The sequence below is a fragment of the Dromiciops gliroides genome, chromosome 1 (assembly GCF_019393635.1).
Source record: "Dromiciops gliroides isolate mDroGli1 chromosome 1, mDroGli1.pri, whole genome shotgun sequence".
Lineage (NCBI taxonomy): Eukaryota > Metazoa > Chordata > Mammalia > Microbiotheria > Microbiotheriidae > Dromiciops > Dromiciops gliroides.
In genome coordinates this window covers 14,393,298-14,414,004 of record NC_057861.1, presented here as the reverse complement: position 1 = coordinate 14,414,004, position 20,707 = coordinate 14,393,298, and the positions used below count along the sequence as shown (strand labels likewise).

General features: G+C 44.7%; 1 protein-coding gene across 3 annotated transcripts in view; it reads left to right on the top strand.

The window, feature by feature from the left end:
• MYO18B (myosin XVIIIB) overlaps nucleotides 1-20,400 on the top strand; it is a 346,197-nt gene extending 325,797 nt beyond the window's left edge. Inside the window, exons 43-44 of one of the 3 annotated variants that reach the window (XM_043977482.1) lie at nucleotides 11,264-12,452; nucleotides 20,189-20,400. In XM_043977482.1, coding sequence (XP_043833417.1) covers nucleotides 11,264-12,440 — 1,177 coding nt within the window. In that variant the 3' untranslated portion in view covers nucleotides 12,441-12,452; nucleotides 20,189-20,400. Of the gene's footprint in view, nucleotides 1-11,263; nucleotides 12,453-15,704; nucleotides 16,055-20,148 lie in introns of those variants that run through there. The other 2 variants (XM_043977483.1, XM_043977484.1) reach the window with 2 other exon arrangements.
• The last annotated feature ends 307 nt before the right edge of the window (nucleotides 20,401-20,707 follow it).

Below are 20,707 nucleotides of genomic sequence, written 5' to 3'. Positions count from 1 at the left end.
TCGGTCCCTTCTAGTTTTAAGATTTTATAATTCCTCCAACTCCTATTTCTGTTTTCCTTCCTCCTTGTTCTTGCTAGTCCTTACCTCCCTTTCTTTTGTTCCTCCCTATATCCTTACACTCTTCTCTTTTCCAATTTCCCATTTCCCTTTCCTCTTTCTCTTTCCTTCCTTCTTTTTTCCTTCCTTTTTTCTCCATTCCCTCCTACTTCTGTCCTCCTTCCCTCCTGCACCTTCCTCCATTCTCTCCCTCCCTGCTTTCCTTTCTTCTTTCTTTTTTCTTCCCTTTCTTCCTTTTCCCTCCCTTCTTCCCTACTTTCTTCCTCTCTCCCTCCCTTATGTTTCTACCGCCTTTTCTTTCTTTTTTCCTTTCTTCCCTTCTTCCTTCCTTCCCTCTTTTTCTCCCTTATCCATTCCCTTCCCTTCCTCCTTTCCTCCCCTTCTTCACTCTCTCTCTCTCTCTCTTCCTCTCACTCCCTTTCATGAAGTCATTGGCCTTTGAGAGAGGAGGGGTTGAAGGTCAGCACCCCAATGCATCCACTTAAAACAGAGGCAGATGGCTGCTGTCACCAGCCCAGCAGGTATATGAATATAAATTATGTGCCCAGTACACATTTTTAACATCATCTTCCTTTCAGGACCTCAGCAGAACACAAATGACTTTTGTCAGCTTGGTGGCAGCCCACTGCCCCTGGCAGCTCCAAGCTGTTTATTAAAAAGGAGTAGAGAAGCCATCTGGATATGTTATCTCACACACACACACACACACACACACACACACACACACACACACACACACACACACACTGTTGCTGAGAGTCAGTTAATCAAGTGATCGTGAGGCAAACTTGATCCAGACAGAACTCTCCTGGGTCCACAGAAGCTGAGCCCCAGATGCCAGCATGGCAGGGTATATTTCCCTAAGCATCCCCTGCCCTGCTGGGCTGCCTTCTGCCTCAAGCAGGTCCCAATGGCCATCAAGCCTCATCTCATTTTGGGGATGCCCCAGAACATGCTGGACTGCACCCCATCTCCTACCTCTTTGGAATAAGCAATCTGGCTAGGGAACCCACACTTTTCTGGGGCTCGGGTTTTTCACTTGTAAAAATGACCTCCAGGGGGCAGCTAGATGGTGCAATGGATGGAGCACTGGTCCTGGAGTCAGGAGTACCTGGGTTCAAATCCGGCCTCAGACACTTAACACTTACTAGCTGTGTGACCCTGGGCAAGTCACTTAACCCCAATTGCCTCACTAAAAAAAAAAATGACCTCCAGCATTACTTTCTCCATTTTCAGCTCTTCACCTATGGCCCTAAATTTCTTCCTCTCAGATCTGCCCCATCATCTCACATCTCATATTCACTGACACCTAGCTCCTTCCCCCTGAACGAATCCCATCCGTAGGCCTCCTCTCCAAGACTGGCTGCTTCTTCCCTCAAGCTCAGATGTCAAGGGCTGCTGGAGGCATTGACATATTCCTTGTCCCCTTTCTGACCCTCCTTCTGCCTCCACCACTTGGTGACTACTTCTCCTCCTTTCAAGTTCACTCCATTTTTCCCAGATCCTCAATGCTGTCATCTTTTAATCTGCAGGTCGCTCTCCCTCCTCCCCAATAGCTTCAGTACCAGGCTCCCAGTTTCCTCCTTTGCTGCCCCAATATCTGCTCCCTTTTAACATCCTGGCTCCAATTTCTGTACCCTCCCCAGCAATCATGGCCTCTTCTTTCCCAGCCATGCACAAGAGTGGTTAAACCTTAGATCCCCACCTTGTACTTGCCTACTTCCATCTAGTTCAATGAAATTTGAGCCGCATAACAGAATCTCAAAGTACAGCCCTGCTTGGATGACTTTCCTAGTTTTTTAGGTATAAAGAGGAGAGAACAATAGTGAGAGTGTTCTGTAAGGGGGTAAAACCCCTATAAATGGAGTCAGCATTCCCAGGTTGGAATCCCAAGTCTAATGTTGGGTCATCACTCAGAGGGGGTTAATCACACTGATATCCTTGGATTCCTTCAGGCCCCAGCCAAAATCCCAAGAAGCCTTTCCTGATCCCCCTTCATTTTGCTTCCTTTTGTCAGTTATTTACAATTTATCCTGTCTAGATCTGCTTTGTACATTATCGTTTGCATGTTGTCTTCCCCAAAGTGATCTTCTTGTGGGCAGAGTGTCTTTTTCCTTTCTTTATATCCCCAAGCTTAGCACAGTGCATGGTATATAGTAGGTAGTGAATAAATGTTTATTGACTGACTGACTTACTTCTTACCTCTCAGGGTTCTTGAGTTGAAAGCATGTTGGAAATCTAACAATCTTCACCTTCCCATCAAGCTAAGATTAGATGCCCAATTTCTAGGTGTGTCCTAGAGGTCTGTGTTGGATCCCTTTGAGTTTCCAGCTCTGAAATTCTATGCCTCATGTAATTTAAATGTGAAATGTTTATTCTTAATTATTGGTATGAATAAGAATGAGACATAGCTTATCTGAGTGAGGACTTTGATTTCCAGAGAAATCTGTCTTGCCACAGAGGCAAAAACTGACCAAAGGGGAAAGAGAGAGTCTTCAGAGGAGGCTGAGGGAGGGAGTGATAGAGGCTGGTAATGAGCTTAGCTTCTTGCTTTTGCTCTCTTTCTTTTTTTTTGTGGGGCAATGAGGATTAAATTACTTGCCCAGGATCACACAGCTAGTAAGTGTCAAGTGTCTGAAGTCAGCTTTGAACTCATGTCCTCCTGAATCCAGGGCTAGTGCTCTATCCACTGCACCACCAAGCTGCCCTCCTTCTTGCTTTTTCTGAGGAGACTCCTTCCATCTGCTTCTTCCCTGGTGACGCTGAAGAACCTATGCCCCTCAGTCCCAGGGCTATTTTCATTGACCACAGATAATTAGGCAACGATTCCAGAGGAAGAGACTTCCAGAGATTAGTAACTAACAAGGGGCATGGGCTGGAGGGAGGGGGTGGTGACTGACTGAGATGGAAACCAGGGATGTTCCACTTGGTAGAAAATATATAAACTGGCCTATAGGATGGCCATTAGTCAAATGTCCTTGGGTGGGGGAAGTCTATTCCTGGGAGGAAGAGGTTCAACTAATTATGTGCTTTTGGCCAGCTTGCTATCAGACTATCATCTTGGGTACGGATTCCTATTAATTCTTCTTTTCAAATCAGGTAGGAACCAGTACTCTGAGAATCGTGTAAGCATTGTTTGATTAGAATGTCTGGAAGCTGTGAGCATCACTTAATAAAGGTGGAGAAGGGGAGAGAGAGAAGAGAGAAGAAAGAGGAGAGAAGTTGAGAGAGCAAGAAGAGAGAAAAAGAGAAAACAGAGAACAGAGGCAAAGGAGGAAATGGGGGTAGAGAGGGAAGAGAGAGGAGAGCAAGGGAGAGAGAGAGCTGGAGCGAAAGCAACAGCAAGAGCAAGAGAGCGAGAGTGAGGGAGAGAGGGAGAGAGAGAAAACCTACCCACCCCTTCAGACAGAGAGAGAATAAATAAGGTGACACAGCAGATAAAGCACAGACCCTGGATTCAGGAGAACCTGAGTTCAAATCTGGCCTCATGTACTTGACACTTACCAGCTATGTGACCCTGAGCAAAGTCATTTAACTCTCATTGCCCTGAGAGAGAGAGAGAGAGAGAGAGAGAGAGAGAGAGAGAGAGAGAGAGAGAATGAATAGATAGTGGATAGACTATAGGGGAAATTTTTAGCTCAAAGACAGACAAATCTAAGTAAAATGTTTCCTCTTATAATGAAAAAAATCCTAGAAAAATGAGCCATACAATTATTTCTAAAAAAGAGGATGGTAACTGATTTTCTCACCTGAACTGGGTGGGGCCTATGTTAGCATGAGGTCTTATGGACTTCCCAGCTCCTTGCAGAGAGAGAAAAGGGGGAAAAAAAGAAATATTATTCACTTCACTTCCACACCTGACAAAAAGGTAGCCTTCTGTCCTCCTCTACCCACAGAAAAGTGAAGGACCCGGGACACTCTACAGTTGGGTCCTTTGAAAGAGATGAGACAGTTCAGAGACTCAGTCACTTGCAACTCCCTGGCTCAACCCAAGAGAGAAGAAAGGGCAAAGGAAAGAGTATGGGGACAGATTAGAACCTCTGTTCCTTTGATTGACCCAAGGGAAAAGAAAACCAAGTGGAAAGAGCAACCACAAAAGAGCCTCATCTTAAAGCTCTGCCACTTCAATTCCAATTTTTTCTGACGTCCCTAGTCACATTCTATTTTGCTAGAATGCAAGCCTGCTCCTCAGTTTTGCCCCATCCTCCAAAGGGAAGACAATATCTGACCTACATTCCAAGCTCTGCCAATTCTTTAGGTTGTTGGAGACCTTAACTAAGGTCTGAGTCACATTTGAATTGAGGGTACCATGCCTCATTAATGAACAGTCACCCCTAGATCCAATCCATATGACTCACTGTTAAGAATCAAGGGGATTGGGGCAGCTAGGTGGCACAGTGGATAGAGAGAGCACCAGCCCTGGAGTCAGGAGGACCTGAGTTCAAATATGGCAAGACACTTGACACTTACTAGCTGTGTGACCCTGGGCAAGTCACTTAACCCCAATTGCCTCACCAAAAAAAAAAAGACTCAAGGGGATCCCACCTGATTTGTAATAGAAAAGTTATCCTCTCAATCCATGACCCATTGGGAACTACTTCTTTCTGAGGCTTATTATCTTGGTTGGAACAAGAAAGGAGCAGGTTAATCAATACTCACCACCCCCAATTCTATACAGATTGATGTCTCTTGGTTTTTTAAGTAGCTTTAAAAATATTTTTTTTTATTTTTAAGTGAGGCAATTGGGGTTAAGTGACTTGCCTAGGGTCACACAGCTAGTAAGTGTTAAGTATCTGAGGCTGGATTTGAACTCAGGTCCTCCTGACTCCAGGGCTGGTGCTCTATCCACTGCGCCACCTAGCTGCCCCTCTTGTTTAATTAAAATATTGCTGAGAGTAGAGCAGGCATCCTCTAAACAGTCATATTAGCATTGGCAAGACCCATTTTCATGCCCAACAAATCATGACTCCTTTAACTTAACACTTTAGCAGACAAGCCTTTAATGGAGTTTAGACTATTCTCGTGTGAAACTCCCCTAGGAGACCCATGCCCAAATCAAGAATCCAAAGAAGGTTGAAAATTTAGATCTAAGAGGAAAGATTAAAGGTACTGAAATATTTTCATCTTAGATAAGAGCAAACTAAGTGATAATTCAATGACATTTTCCACTTCATAAAGAGATGATGCACACTAGGAGTTAGTTTCCTGTCATTAGAGGCCTTCAAGTAGAAGGTGAATGACCACTTGGTGAGTATTTTGCAGAGAGACCTCTGAAGTCTTCATAAAAGTCTAAGTTTCCTTCTCTCTGTGATTCAGGCAGATGTTGGCTACATATGCTACCATAGAATAGAGCCATAGGATCTCAAAGTGAAAAGATATGTCAGAGTTCTCCAATGCAACCTGTACTCAAAGCACAAATCCCCTTTCTCTAATAAACACTAAGAAGTGGTCATTCAGCTTCCAATCAAAGAGGATCAGTGATCAGGATCCATGGCTTCCCAAATGCCAGACTAGTAGGTGATCATCCAGTCATTCCAAGCTTTTGCCTATCTCAGAAACATGCAGTGTAGCCCATTGATCAGCAGAAAGGCCCAGCTCCACCCACAGACCATCTGACCTTGGCTTTTAGGTACATTGCCCATCATCAGATCAGAATAACTCCCTTTTGTGGTAGCACCAACAGACACATTCACAACTGTCCCACTTGGCCATCGCCATATTTCCCAAGGACCAGAGGACCCTCATGAGATGTAATGAAAACCAGAACTTGGTCGTGACTCTCTTTATTACCCAGCACACACTGCCCACTACAATATTGTCATGGTCCATGCCCCCTGGAGCCCTCTTCTGACTCTGCTATTCAATAGTTTCCTCCGGCACTCTTTGTTTCAAGCACTGCCAGCAATTCTCCACAGTTCTCCAAACCCTACTCAATTTAACAAGCATTTATTTATAAAGCATTTATTTACTCATTCGAAAAGGCCCACGAGGGCAAACAGGAGTGTGCAGACTGTGTGAGTTGGGTGTGTTTAGTTTGGAGAAGATTCGCAGCGGAAATAGGCTGTAATCATTGTTTTCATTGATTGAAGGATTGGCGAAAGGAGAAAGGGTTAGACTTGTTTTGCTTGGCTCCAGAGGGCAGAACTAGGAGCAATGGGAGGGGGAGGGATGGAACTTCCCAGGAATAAGAGAAGAATAATCCTGCCAGGCCTGGTCAGGATACATTTGGAGAGTTCTGAGTTGTTCTTGGCCCCATATTTTAAGAAGCAATGCCCAGAGGAGAGCAATCAGCACACTGAATGCCTTCAGTATGTGCCCTGTGAGGATTTATTGATGGACTAGGGAGCCTGGAAAAAGTTGTTGCAATATGATCACTGTCACCAAATGCTTAGGATTATTCTAAAATCAGAGGAGAGCTTAGATGTCATCTCATTCAATTGTCTCATTTTTTTTTTAAAGCTGAAGCCCCCCCCCCAAAAAAAAGCTGAAGCCCAGAGGAGTAAGGTAAATTCCCCAAGGTCACACAGGAAGTAAGAGGGAGATCTGGGATTTGAACTCAGGTGCTGTGCCTCTAAAGTCATTGTTATTTCCACGAGGCTGTCCCGTGATAGAGGACTTAGATTTCTTCTGTTTGGCCCCAGTGAGCCTCCAGACAACATATATAAATATGGCACCTATGGGGTGCCATAGTCCATAGACTACTGGACCTGGAGTCAGGAAAACTCATCTTCATGAGTTCAAAGCTGACGTCAAACACTTAATAGCTGTGTGACCCTGGGCAAGTCACTGAACCTCATTTGCCTCAGTTTCCTCATCTGTAAAATGAGCTGGAGAAGGAAATGGTGAACCACTCCAGTATCTCTGCCCAGGAAACCCCAAATGGGGCCATGGAGAGTCAGACATGACTAAAATGACTGAACAACAACAACAACACAACATACCACGTACATATGGAGTAGACATAAGATGACCTCAGAGAGGAAGGTACTAGCTGCTGGAGAGAACAGAAAAGAACCCCTGAAGGAAACCAGATATTAGTGAGGTTGGTCTGTGTATCTATCTATGTATCTATGTATCTGTCTGTCTGTCCGTTTATGTATGTATGTATGTATGTATGTATGTATGTATGTATGTATGTATGTATCTATCTATCTATCTATCTATCTATCTATCTATCTATCTATCTATATCAAGATGACTGGAGAAGGCCCCAGATGTTTCAGGCAATTGGAGTTAAGTGACTTGCCCAGGGTCACACAGTAAGTGTCTGAAGTGAGATTTAAACTTAGATCCTCCCAACATCAGGGCTAGTGCTCTTTCCACTGCACCACCTAGCTGCCCAGCACGTATAGGACCTTAGTGTCAAGAGAGGTCAGACATAGTGCTAACATAGCATTTCAGGGGATGTCATAACTATTTTTATTTGTTTTTTATTTGTTTTTTTTTTTAGTGAGGCAACTGGGGTTAAGTGACTTGCCCAGGGTCACACAGCTAGTAAGTGTTAAGTGTCTGAGGCCAGATTTGAACTCAGGTACTCCTGACTCCAGGACGAGTGCTCTATCCACTGCGCCACTTAACTGCCCCTAAAAGTCACAACTTTTAATGGAGAGTCATTTTATGTGACAAAGGATTGGTCTAACATGCTTTCTTCTAATTTGATCATTTCTCACCCAACTCTCACTTTTCCCTGTATTTCAGAACTCTGGGCTATGTAATATTTTTTATCAGTGACTTGGATAAAGGCAGAGATGGAAATTCTCTGTCTTTGCAGATGACACCAAGATGAGAGATAGCCTTCTCTTTAAAATGATGTCAGAGTTATATGTCAGAGAGAGATCACAGTGGGTGATAAAGTCAGGATCCAAAAGAGATCTTGACTGGGAAGAGCATTTGGCTGAATCTAATCAGATAAAATTCAATAGGGATCTATCAGTCTTACTCATGAGCTCTAGAAACTGGCATCAGCAGTACAAGATGGGGGTTGTATGATGAGACAAGCAGCTTGTCTAAAAGTGATCTGGAGGTCTTAATGGACTGCAAGCTCAAGATGAGATAGCAGGGTGATGTCAACAGATAGAAAAGTAAATGTGGGGCAGCTAGGTGGCTCAGGAGGACCTGAGTCCAAATCCACCCTCAGACACTTGATACTTACTAGCTGTGTGACCCTGGGAAAGTCACTTAACCCTCATTGTCCCACAAAACAAAAACAACAACAACAAAAGAAAATTATATATAGTAACAAAAAAGTTAATTTTTTTAATTTAAAATTTTAAAAAAAATATAAAGAAAAGTAAATATGATCATGGGTAGCATTGATGGGGAAATGTAAGAGGGGGAAACGCCTCCTTGCAATTAGAACTGTCCCAAGGTACAATGAGCTATGTCAGGAGGTGGTGAGTTATTCCAATTAATGCTCTACACGCAGAGGCTGATTACCACTTTTCAGGTGAGTTATAGTGGAGATTCTTAAAGTACTCAGTTATGAGTTGGACTTCGTGGCTGCTGAGATGGTCTTCCAGCCTTGGAATTCATTGTTTCTTTGCCTGCTGTGCTTGGCTTCTTCCCCTTAGACTTCTTCCTCTGCCTTCTCAGTGAACTTCAGATTCCAAGGTGTGAGAAAATAATGGGCTTTACCAACAACCCAAAGGCCCCAAATTGATTGGATTGATTGGCTGATTAGCAAAGTCAGTCAGTCTTGGTCAATCCAATCAATCTGGGGCCTTTGTGCATTGGCAAAGCCTATTATTTTCTCACAAAGGAGACAGACTCCTAGGAATCTAGGCTCACACAAGCATCAGGGTGTAATGGCCTAAGGGCTAGATTTGGATTCTCTGTGATGTTTACTGTCTATAGAATCATAAGCAAGCCACTTCCCCCTCTCTCAGACTCAGTTTCTTCATCCATAAAATGTGTTGATATAGTGAGTTTCTTACAGTGCCTACCTCATAGGGTTGTTGTAAGGAATACTCATAGTAGACCCTTAAAATAGCATAGAAATGTAAATTGTTATTATTGTCATAGAATATTGTAGCTGGAAGAGAACTTGGAGATCTGTTAGCCTATTTCCCTCATTTGATAGATGAGGAAAGTTGAAGTTTGGAGAGAGGTCACTTGCCCAAAGTCACACAGTGAATTAGTGGTAGGGTCAGGACAACAAACTATCCTGCTTCCATCAGTATGGTCCCCAACATGATAGTCAAAGCAAGTCAGCAAGCATTTATTAAGTACCTACTATGTGCCAGGTACTGAGCTAAGTCCTGGGTATAGAAAGAAAGGCAAAAACCAAACAAAATAGTTGCTGCTCTATTCTTAGTCTGATAGAGAGACAACATACAAACAGCAATGATGGATACACAGAAGATGTATGCAGGATAAATTAGAATTTATATTAGAGGGAAGACACTAGCATTAAGGAGAGAAGGGAGGGGGGGAATTTTAACTGGGACCTGTAGGATGCCAGGAGAGCACGGAGGTAGAAAAAATGAGGGAGGGAATTCCAGGAATAGGGAGCAGTCGGTGAATAAGCATATAGTCAAGAGAAAGGATTGTTGTGCTCAAGATGTGGCCAAGAGGCCATCTAGGAGAAAAATCCCTGACTTTAAGGTCAGAAGACATGGATGGGTTCCACTCTTACCTCAAGAGACTTCCCAGTTATGTGACTGTGGCCAAGACACTCAGCCTCCCTGTCCCTCTGTTTCCTCACCTTTACAACTGAGATGGTCAGAGGAGATGTCATCTGGTGTCCCTTCCAGTTTGTGATCTCTGAGCTACCTCAGAGATGGCCAGGAAGCCCCTGAGAAGGTCCTGCTGCCTGTAATTTCTGATTCCTTGGACCACTGATGGAAGCTCGTAGGATGAAGTACCCCATGTTGCTCCTGGTTCCACATGTGGCTATTCTATTTGTTCTTCAGGCAACATGTGGAGACAGACAGACAGACAAAGAGACAAAGAAAGAGAGACAGAGAAACAGAAAGGCAGAAGCAGAGAAAGAGAAAGGAGGAGGAGAAGATGATGAAGAAGAGAGATAGAATGAGAGAAAAAGGGAGAGGAGAGGAGAAGAGAGGGAGAAAGAGACAGAGACAGAGAAGTGGTGAAAGGCAGGAGGCACCAAGGACAACATGTCCTTGTTTTAAAATTGTGACAGAGTTCCAGCCTTCCACTGTGTGGATGGTCTGGGCCTAGGAGGGTACCATTACTGGTTTCTCTGGCAACCAACATAATCAGAAAGGGAGGCTACATTAGCCCTGCATTATCACTAGGCCTCAGCAGGAGAGGCCAGGTGCTTGTGCAGTGGCACTGGGGGCCAGCAGGATTTAGTCATAGCATTTGATACCACTGTAGCCTGTTTCCAAACAGCATTGAGAAAGCTATTGGGGAGGGAGAGGAAATAGATTTTTGTTTGTCCAAGAGAAGGTTAATGGACTCCAGTCTCTCCCTTGTAAAAACCATAATGCTTTGCTTTGTCTGGGTAATTCTGCCCTGTTGAAAGTCTCTGGTTTCTTCTAGCCAGAATGCTCTTAGCATCTGTTGCCCTCAGGATCCCTCGATGTGAAAGTTGAACTTGGTCTTTCCTCAGAATAGAAGCTGTTTTCCCCCCTGTGTGTGGTCTCCATTCTTGAGCTGATTTTAGATGCTTAATTTCTTTTTATAGATCATAATTAGTCTTTCCCCTTACCTCCCCTCAACACCAAAGCATCACAACCATAATGCATTAAGCACAAACGTTCTGATAAATTTAAATTTATTTCAATCTTGGAAAACCAGATTTGCCGAGCTGCTGTTGTTGGTCTCGGACCCAAAGGAATGAAAATTCCCTCTTTCACACCCCCCACGCATGTATGAACTTTATCTACCGAGGAGAAAATGACTTATTTTGCAGGGTGGCCCAAGATGATAAGTCCTGTCACGTCAGATACAGGACCTCATAAATCTAAGTCATCCATCTTAGTTGCTGTTCTAATCGACTCCAGCATACTTAGCTGGCTTTAATTATAGGCAGAAATTGCATTTCAGGAAGCAACGAGAAATCATTTGCATGGTGTGAATTTGTGCATTAAATCATGTGGTTCATTTGAGATTGTGGTGGGGATAAGAGGGTTCTGGAGAAAAATAGCACGGGGCTCTTCCTTCCTGAGGCGCACTCTGATTGCATGAATCCTAATCAATTGCACAGCTCCCGCTGAACCTGTTTTCATTTTGGGCCTAGGATGCACCGAGAGACCAGAGATGCTGAGAAGAGCCAACCAACATCTTTGAGGACGGACGCCCAGTCTCGAGGGGACAAAAGCTTTGTCAGACGACCCATCTCGCCCTTCACCTTCCAGGGTCGGGACCACAGTAAAACGATTGGAAGCGAGAGTTCTGAGCCGTGGAGGGATACAGTCAGCAAGTCAAGGAGTCGCTCGTCAACCACATCCCCGATTTTACAAGAGAAGCTCCCGAGTTCCTCTTGGGCTCTTTCTGAATTTCTTGAAGGATTCCGGAGAAAACGGTCGGATAAAGAACGGGATGCGTTAGGAACAGAAGACTGGCCCACCTTACCCATCTACCAGACCACCGGCGCGTCGTCTCTGCGGAGGTCTTTGGAGACAGTGACCCTCCCGGAAAAGGCATCTCTGGAAAGTGAGACAGAGAGCCCCCGGTCTGGGCTGTTAAGGTCCACTAGCCTCAAGTGTCTCTCCTCCGACAAACTCGACTCGACCCTTTCTTTGCCCGCCCCTCCAAAGTCAATGTTCAGGTCTTGTGAGTCCCTCTTAGAGTCTGAGAACACGGAAGGCAGTTTTGGCAGGATGCTGAGCTCGTCGGTGGGAGATGGCCCCGGGAAGTTTGCCCAGTCCAGGCTGCGCCTTCTACGGAGACCATGCATCGATGCCCCCCTAGAGGAAGTAGAGGATCCGGACCTGGGAAAAGAATCCCTGGTCTTTCAGAACCCAAGGTTTTCCAACCTGCTGAATGAGCCTTTAGAATCCGACTCACTGGCTTGGAAGCTGCCCAGACACGAACAGAAACCCAAAGTGAGCTTTGACGACTATGTCCCAGCCATCCGGAAATCCAGCTCTCCCACAAGAGCCAGGAAGGACAGAGGAGATGGCCTGAAGCCTGGGACCAGTAAGAGCGAGACTTCTCCCGATTGTCTGTTCCCGGGAAGTAGTGGCACCTTCCGAGAAAAGTTGGAACCCAAGGAGGACACAGGCCACCTGTCTGACTCGTCCTCGTCTTCCAGCTCCGCCATGTCCTATAGGAGTGCAGACAGCATCAAGAGCCGCCCAGGATCCCTAAAACGAGAGGAGGAGAGTGATAGGAGATCTCAATATGGAACATGGATGGATGCCAAGAGGCAAGATGAGGTGGAGAGCATCATGAAGAAATATCTCCAGAAGTAGGGAATGGCCCAGGTAAGAGGCTCTGGGGCTGGGGGGGGGGGTCAGAGCTGTGACAACAGTCTCATAAAAACCCAAATGGTGTGGCTGAATTGCATTCACACCATCAAGGATTTTCTCGGGAGATGTGTGTTTTTAGAGTTTTCCTATCTGAAATAATTTAGTCTCATCTAGAACTTGCCAAAAAGTTCTTGGCTAGGTAAAATTCGTTTAAAAATAATTTTATAAGTGGACATGATAAAAATAATAGCATCTATATAGTATTTAAAGTTTGTGAAACACTTCATATTTGAGTATTATATATAGTATTATATATATATATATATATTGTGTGTATATATATTTGTGTGTATGTATATATATTGAGTATTAACTCAATTTTAGTAAGAATCAAGAGCATCCATGAGTATCACAAAGTTTTAGGATCCCAGATATGGAAGGGTCCTCAGAGGTCATCTAGTCCAACCTACTCACTTTATAGACGAGGAAACAGAGGCCCAGAGAAGTTGGGAATCAGCTAAGGTCACACAGGTAGTGAGTATTGGAGATGGGATTTGAACTCAGGTCCTCTTACTCCCAATCCAGTGTTCTTTCCACAACACCAGAATTCCCCTCTAAGCAGCTTCTGCTCTATATTTCCACCAGATGGTCATCTGCCCTCTACTGAACAGCTTTAGGAATGGGGAAGTCAATGTCGCTCCCAAGTCAGCTCATTACATCCTTGTCCAGCTCTCATTGGTAGAAAAGACATCTTTTGATGGAGCTGAAATTGTCTTCTCTTCAGCTTCTGCCTCTGACAATAAGCAGACGCAATTTCACAGCAGGTGGGGAAGAGGAAGAGAAAGAGGTCTGGCGCTGCTTCCAGGTTGGGTCCATGGAGCAGAAGGAGGGAGGACAGTTGGGCAGGAAGGAGACAGAGGGAGAGCTCTGGGTTCCTGGAGGGGGAGAAAGGGCAGAAAGGGCAATGGTGGTTATGATGATAAGCCTCCCCCACCCCTACTATGTGAACAGGCCTTTCCAGTGCACAGAACACCTTTGTACATTTACATTAATGTTGTCCCTCAGACCCTGGGAGGGAGGCAGCAGAGGTAAATATTTTCAGGGGAGAAAACTGAGACTCTTGACACTTTTTATGACTTGTTCTAATCAGGAACAGAGGCAAGACTGAAATTGGGGTCCTTCCAAGGCTCTGTTTTACCGGAGCTTGCTGCTTCTCCTGGGAAAACAGGAACTGTTCCCATGTTATAGTCTTTCCTGGAATTAACCATGTTTCTAGCGTATCAGCCGGGAACCTGGAGTGTGGAGGAACAAAACAACTTGACACACCTCAGGGGATGGATAGTAGAGTGGAAAATGGTTCTACAAATTGGCGTCTTGTCCACTTCCACTCTTGTTCCCCCACCCAAGCTCTTGGGGAGTCAAGAAAGATAATCCATTTCCTCTCTTAATGCCTCCCCCACCCCAGCACCAAGCTAGGTTTCCTTCCCTACCCCATTCCCCTCACATCCAGGAGAAGGACAAATCCTAGTGAACTAGGTTTGCAGACCACAATCTAGTGTGTACTTATATGGTTCTTGGATACAGGTCAATAGAAAAACCAGAGAACATCAGAGCTGGGAGGGGCCTCAGAACAGGGCATGTCAGAGCTGGGAAGGGCCTCAGAACAGTGGATGCCAGAGCTGGGAGGGCTCTTAGAACAAGGAATATTGGATCTAGAATGGCACTGAGAACACTCCTAATGGCTGAAGTCTTAGAACTGGAGTATTCATGGCTAAAGGAATCTTAGGCTGCATCTAGACTCTTATTTCAGGAGGAAACAGAGGCCCAGAGAGGGAAAGTGAATTGTTTGATGTCACACAGCAGTGTGGTGCCCTTTCCTTCTGCACTTGAAAGCTCCTTCAAGACTATTCTCAAACCATTTTGTGTCCAAATTAGCATTCCCACCTGAACTGTAATCCAAGGCATCTAAATTAGCCTAGGAGGGATCTGGGGTTGAATCCCCAGAATCCTATGCAGCTGCTCAGTCTTTTCTCCTGGACTCTAGGAGGTAGAGCTGGGACCCAGTGAGGTCAGATATCCAGAGGCCCGGGTCATCCACCTGCCAAAATCCCCCAGCTGGGCAAGGGAATCCTTGGCTAGAAAAGCGGGTATCACTTTTCCTTCAGGAAAAAGCAGAGTTAGTTCATTCCAAAGCCAGGTCTCCTCCTCCGTGGTGAACAAACCGTGTCCAAATGAAATAATGAGTCTCAACAGAAGCCTTCTTCCTGCTCTCAATTACCAAATAATGATCAGAGCCTCATTTACATTATGACACTCCTAGGAACTAAGGAGAGAGCAGCTTCAAAGGCCATGGAGAGATGGAATGGCCCAGGAGGGACCCGTGTTTCCTGGGAGACTTAGGCGACATCTTGTGTCTGTCCCCTCTCCCCCCCCCCCCGCCCCCGCCACCTCTTTTTAAAAGCCAAACCTTTGAAAAGGAGCTGAGTGTTGGTAATGAATTATCCCAACGAATTAAAAACCATTCCTATGGCCTGGAAATGGACAACGTGCTTTTATCTCCAGATGGCAAACATGTCCAAAAAAGATGTGGTTTTGGCTCATAATTATGTAACCGCAGGGGGCAGCTAGGTGGCGCAGTGGATGGAGCACCGGCCCTGGATTCAGGAGTACCTGAGTTCAAATCTAGCCTCAGACACTTAACACTTACTAGCTGTGTGACCCTGGGCAAGTCACTTAACCCCAATTGCCTCACTAAAAAAAAAAAATTATGTAACCGCCACCAAGGATCCCCCCTGCCCCTTATACCTCTGTGACCTTGGGGAAGACCTTAGCCTCTCTGGCTCTATTTTTGCTCATATCTATAAGGGAAGAATTTGATGAGGATTATAGATAAGAAACCTTAGAGGTCATTTCCTAATTTTACAGATGAAGAAACTGAGGCCCGGAGAAGTTTAGGATTTGCTTAAGGTCACGCAGGTAGTGTCATAGGTGGGATTTGATCTCAGGACTCCCACCTCCAGAGCCAGTACCCTGAAGGCTCTTCAAATTCTGGCATTCTCTCTTCTAAGGTATCTCCCAACTACCTGACAGTCTCTGTTCTAAGGTCTTTCTAGCTCTAACATTCCCTCTTCTAAGACCCCCTCAGCTTTGATATTCCCTCTTCTAAGACCCTCTCAGCTCTGACATCCTTTGTTCTAAGGCCCTTCCCAGCTCTGACATCCCCTGTTCTAAGGTCCTTCTCCTAGCTTGGACATTCTCCATTCTAAGGTCCTTTCTGAGAGGTAGTCTGGCACAGTGGATGGAGAACCAACATCAGAGATCAGAAGATCTGGGGTCAAGTCCTGTCTTGAACCCATACTAATCATGTGATCCTGAGCAAGTCTGTCAACCTCTCCACGACCCGAGCTGAAGAAGAGCTGTTGATCTGCCCTAGGAAAAAGGGAGTTTTCTCTAAAGGAAATCCCTACATTGATGATATCACAGGCTGTAGACCAAAACAAAATTTTAAAATTCCCTTTGGGCTCTGATATTCTCTGAGTCTGGTAAGTCAGTAATTGCTTACTCTGAAGTAATTTTTTACATTACCCCTCCAGGCATGTTTGCATGTTAAAAAAGGATCCTGGACCTCCCCAATACCTTCAGGCTACAGAGAACAAATCCAAAATGGCAGCTTCTTCCTGTACTTCTCCCCTTGCACCCAGGCCTGGGATTGGTCTGTTCTCAGCAGAGTTTGGAAACAGATAGCCAGCCAGAGCCACTCACTGCTTGGTGGTGTGGGAAGAGTTTTGCTGGTGTCATTCCAGTCACCTTGGTGGCTTGTAGGGCATGGGATAGGAAGATGTTTTGGGTCAGGGGCATCTTCCTGGTCCTGCCCAACTAGATCATCTAGGTGACTGACCCTATATCATGTTGGCCTTGTTTGCACATGTATAAAGACACAGAATCCATATTGGTTTGACCTCCCCATTGTGGGATGGAAAGAATGAGAAGCAGACATAGTCTGTGTCCATTTCCCACCTTGGCTTCCTGCAGACCTGGCTTAATGGATATAAAGATGCCAAGGGACCTTCGACACTCAATTCCAATTTAAGGTGTGGATGGGCATAGATGAGGCATTTTTCTAGCCCTGAGGGAGAATAGGAGCTGAGGCAGAGCCATGATGATAGTTAAAATCATACCTTCTCTTAGAGATAAAAGATTATTATAGAGCATCAACTCTACTCCTTTATTTTTTATGGTGGAGGAAACAGGCCCAGAAAAGAGAAAGGACTTTCCCAAGGTGATACAGCCAGGTGTGAGATCTAGATCGAGGGTCTCCTGACCCCCAGAGGTCTGCCTTGTGGTAGTGAGACCCATGAGAGGAAGGAAAACTTGGGGGGGGGAAGAACATTGGAGGTGGAGTCAGTGAGACCCTGGTTTGAATCTTGGCTCTGTCCTTTGCTACATGAGTGTGCACCCAGGCAAGTAACTAAAATTGTCTGGTCCTCGATTTCCTTTTCTATAAAATGAAGAGGTAGGACTGGATGACCTTGGAGAGGTCTCTTCTATCCACATCTATATAGACGACCCTATGATAGCATTCATGCGATTTCTATATTACTTTTAAATTTTACTGAACCCACTTCTCACCAGCCTGGGAAGCAGACATTGCAAGGATAATTGTCCCCATTTTACAGATGAAGAAAGGTGAAGCCCCTTGCATATCTTATAGCTAGGTAAATATGCAGTGGTGGGATTCAAACCCAGGTCTTCCTGGAAAAGAACTCTGAACCTGGAGCATTGAACTCAAAGTCAAAGAACTGAATTCAAATTCTGCGTCTTCTACTTACAAGCTGTATGAACTCAAGGCAAATCATTATGCCTCTCTAGGCCTCAGTTTTCTCTCCTGACGAAGGAATGCGTTGAACTGAATGACTTTTGAGGTCACTTTGAGCTCTAAACCTATGAACTCCTAATTCTACTTACTAAGTGAGCATGTGTGGATGTGAGTAAATTCTCTGATCTCAGTTTGCTCATAAATAACATGAGGGGATTGGATCAGATGATCCTGGTGTTCACTAATAATCAAATGCCTCTGTGTGTGGGTGTTATGATGGGTGAAATCTGAAATAACTGAGGAAACAAAGGTTCCAGCATGTCCATTTATTAAGCAATGCATGCCAATCACATAACAAATTGGGACCAGGCCCCTCAGCTTGAGACTGGACCCCAAATACAGGAGGAGAAAGATTTTTATGCTTTAAAAGAAAACAATTAACAGGATACAAACCAGGCATCAGGATTAGGTAACTTGATTCTAATTGGAGGAAAGATTAGGGTCATTCTGAGTTGGGAGGTTATGATTCCCTGAAATCAGAAAAAGAGGCGTCCTACTACCCCTTCCCTTGCCCTGACTCTAAATGTCTGTATTCAGTCAAGGGAATAAGGAAACAGTAAGTCATTGACCATTATTGGGCCAGTTTTTAAACAAGATATATGTGCTGCTTGAAATGGACAATTGTGAGAAAACTCCATGCATCCCTCTTTGGGTCCGACTGGATTTCTGGTCAGCATAACCTGGGATTTAAGGGTTTCTAAGAAGCAGGTAAAGGAAGTCTACCTTTTCAGACATGCAGGTCTGGGTTCAAACCATGAAATAAAGTTTTCTTATAACTCCTGTCAATTCACAAAGATTTCTCACAAGACAGATATGGGACTAGACCCATCATTGAATAGAAAGAGGACTGAGCTGGCTCCAGAATTGAGTCACAAGATGGAGTCACTTAATTCCCACAAGTATTACAGTGTAGGTAGTAAGTATTGTGGGTGGTCAGCAAGTGGACAGGTGACTGGCAACCTCAGGGAAAACCTCCTGAAGAAGGTAAGTTCTTGAATGAAGAGATGGATAAGTAGGAAGAAGTTGGAGATTTGCCCAGTCAATGTTTGAGTGACTGGAATGCTTTCCCCCAGAGAAGACTCTGGCCACTGTTAACATATATCCAGTGCCAGAGATAAAGGTGAGAACTGAAAAACTGTCCTTCCCCTCATTCAATTGTGTGCTGTTGTTTACCCAGCCTGAGGTGGGTCACTCTTCCTGTAGCCCTTCATCCAATTTGGAAAGAGGTGAAAGTTTCTCCTTGACTTCTTTTGTCCCTTTTCCACAAAACTGGGGACTCTGAGATGGAAGGGACTTTGGGAAGCACCTCAGTCAACCTGCAGCTGAACAGGAATCCCTCTCCCTATACCACCAAGTGGCTATATAGCTTTCACTCGAGGACCCCAGTGAGGGGGAAGCCTCTCCCCACCACTCAGGGCAGTCCATGGCCCTTTGATACCACTTTCAAAATAAGGATGTTTTCCCTGACCTCAAAATCTGGTTGACTCCCCTCTGTTGTTCCTTTTTTAAGCCCACACAGAACAACTTTACATCCTTCTTCAAACAGTGGCCATGTGCCCTCCTCCCCTCCAGTCTTCTTTTCTCTAGCCTAAACATTCGCAGCTCCCTTCACCTGACCTTCAAATGGCCTGATGCCAAAGTCCACCCCAATCCTGGCTGCCCCCCACCACTGGTCACTCTTAAGCTCATCAATGTCCTTTCTGAGCTGTGGTGCCCAGAAATGAACACAATAATCTAGATAGCATCTGACCAGAGCAGAGTTTGGGGATGCTCTCACTTCCCTTTTCCTGTAGCTCACCGCCCTGTCTCCTGTGCTGATTCCACAGTGTGACTCCCCACCCTGCTCTGAATCTCATGCTCACCCTGACTACCTGAGGCTACCTGTGCCTGGATCTGTACAACAGAGCTTGGAGATGGTAGCCCATGCCAGAGGTCTTCCTTCCCTCCCTCCTTCCTTCTTTCATTCCTTCCTTTCTTCCTCCTTTCCTCACTCACTTCCCTCCCTTTCCTCCTTTGTCCTTCCATCTATCCTTCCTTCCTTCCTTCCTTCCTTCCTTCCTTCCTTCCTTCCTTCCTTCCTTCCTTCCTTCCTTCCTTCTTTCCTTCCTTCCTTTCTTCCTTCTTTCCTTCCTTCCTTCCTTCCTTCCTTCCTTCCTTCCTTCCTTCCTTCCTTCCTTCCTTCCTTCCTTCCTTCCTTCCTTCCTTCCTTCCTTCCTTCCTTCCTTCCTTCCTTCTCTCCCTCCCTCCTTCCCATAAGCATTTATCTAGTTCTTACTATGGGCCATATATTGTGCTAGAGTACAGAGACAAAAATCAAAACTCCTTGCCCTCAGGGAGCTTACATTCTAGTAGAGGAAAATAATGTATATACAGCAAAGCAATTGCTATATATAACAATATATAACAGAATAAATGTGTAATAATTTCAGGGGCGGGGAGAGCACTCACAAGTGGAGGTCTCCTGAAGGAGATGGTAACTGGTTCATTTGTTGAAGGCAGCTACAAATTTTTTTCTGATAAAAGTATTTTATTATTTTCCAGTTACATGTAGAGATAGTTTTCAACATTTGTTTATATAAGATTTCAAATTTCAAATTTTTCTCCCTTCCTCCCCCCCCCCCGACAGCAGGCAATATGATACAGGTTTTATACATACATACATACATATATATATATAGATAGATAGATAGATATAGATATATAACATTAAACATATTTCTGCATTAGTTATGTTATAAGAGAAGAATCAGAGCAAAAAAGGAAAAACCTCAAAAAAGAAAAACAACAGCAGCTACAAATTTAATGGACGCCTTATTCCATAATTTCTTGCTTTAGATATCATGAAGCTCTACTCACACCTGGATTTTCTTTCCAGCATCCAGAGTCTTGAGTTCCTGGAAAGCTTCCCCTGCTGTTCAGCTTTTCAAAGAGAAACATGCTTGCAGCCTCTGCATCTGCCTGTCTGCAGGCGATGCCACCGAAAAATATTCCCAATGGATTCTGACAAGCCTGAGGATTTATTTTGTAAGAGGTGCTGGGGTTTGGACAGTGATTTATACAGAATAAAACCACGGTGGCTTCTTTGAATGTGTGGCCTCTGACTTCTTGACCTCCATTGTTAAGTAGAACTGGTGCATCCATTCAGATTCAGGAAGTGGGAGATGATATTGAAAAGTCAAGAATCAAGATTCATAATTCAGTCTTTGGGTGGGTTTGGTAGCAAGCCCACTTGTGGGGAAGAAGACCAATCCTAATCCTTTTTAATCACCTATATCTGGAACCTTTCTGGGAAATGGGTTAGGTTTTCAGTATGTCCATTACCTAACAAGGACCCCTGGCCCTGAGATTTAGGTGGCAATATTTGTTAGGTAGCATCCAAGTCATCATGTCCCCT